The following is a 580-nucleotide window of genomic DNA, read 5'->3' as shown; positions in this document are numbered from 1 at the left end:
CTCCCAGCCCGTATTCCACTCACTTTGTTCTCCGCCTTTGTCCTAATCCACACCAGCAGGTGGAGCCGCAGTTAAAGTTTCCGAGTCCATTCCGGGAGCGGGAGCCCATCTTGCTCGCTGCCGAGGCCCTCGCTGGAGGAGGAGGGTCAGAGCTCGGGTGTAGCCAATCGCGGGCAACGCTGCTAGTTATCAGAGCAGAATGGGCTGTAGTTTAGTGAAATAGGAAAGCTGCAAAACACTGTGGAGTGCTCCCGTGTAAATAAAAAGAGGAAAAAAAAGTTTCTCAAGTCGCCGCTGCACGACGTCGGGCCGGGGCGGGGGTCTGCGCTCTCCCGAGCGGCCGCGCGCTGGACTTTATTGTGCCGCAACGAACCCCCGTCCCCATTGTTTGTGTGTTTTTCTCAAAATATGGCAAAGGTTCAGGTGAACAATGTAGTGGTGCTGGACAACCCTTCTCCTTTCTACAACCCGTTCCAGTTCGAGATCACCTTCGAGTGCATCGAGGACCTATCTGAAGGTGAGTCGCGCCGCCCGCCTGCCCGCCCGCCCAGGCTGTCAGTTGCGGCTGGCGGAGGTGGAA

The 580-nt window shown here is 57.2% G+C and overlaps 2 protein-coding genes across 5 annotated transcripts in view; one reads left to right on the top strand and one right to left on the bottom strand.

Annotated features, from left to right (window-relative positions):
• The window catches only part of MCM9 (minichromosome maintenance 9 homologous recombination repair factor), a 102,999-nt gene that overhangs the window by 51,177 nt on the left and 51,242 nt on the right, over nt 1-580 (bottom strand). The gene's annotated exons all lie outside the window — the stretch shown is intronic.
• Nucleotides 26-580, top strand: part of ASF1A (anti-silencing function 1A histone chaperone) — a 25,914-nt gene continuing 25,359 nt past the window's right edge. The window contains exon 1 of one of the 2 annotated variants that reach the window (XM_006157858.3): nt 26-517. In XM_006157858.3, coding sequence (XP_006157920.1) covers nt 409-517 — 109 coding nt within the window. In that variant the 5' untranslated portion in view covers nt 26-408. The remainder of the gene's footprint in view (nt 518-580) is intronic. The other variant, XM_006157857.3, reaches the window with a different exon arrangement.

Source organism: Tupaia chinensis, unplaced genomic scaffold, assembly GCF_000334495.1.
Source record: "Tupaia chinensis unplaced genomic scaffold, TupChi_1.0 Scaffold000563_1, whole genome shotgun sequence".
Lineage (NCBI taxonomy): Eukaryota > Metazoa > Chordata > Mammalia > Scandentia > Tupaiidae > Tupaia > Tupaia belangeri.
The sequence above is the reverse complement of the archived record's forward strand: the minus strand, read 5'-3'. Positions and strand labels throughout refer to the sequence as shown.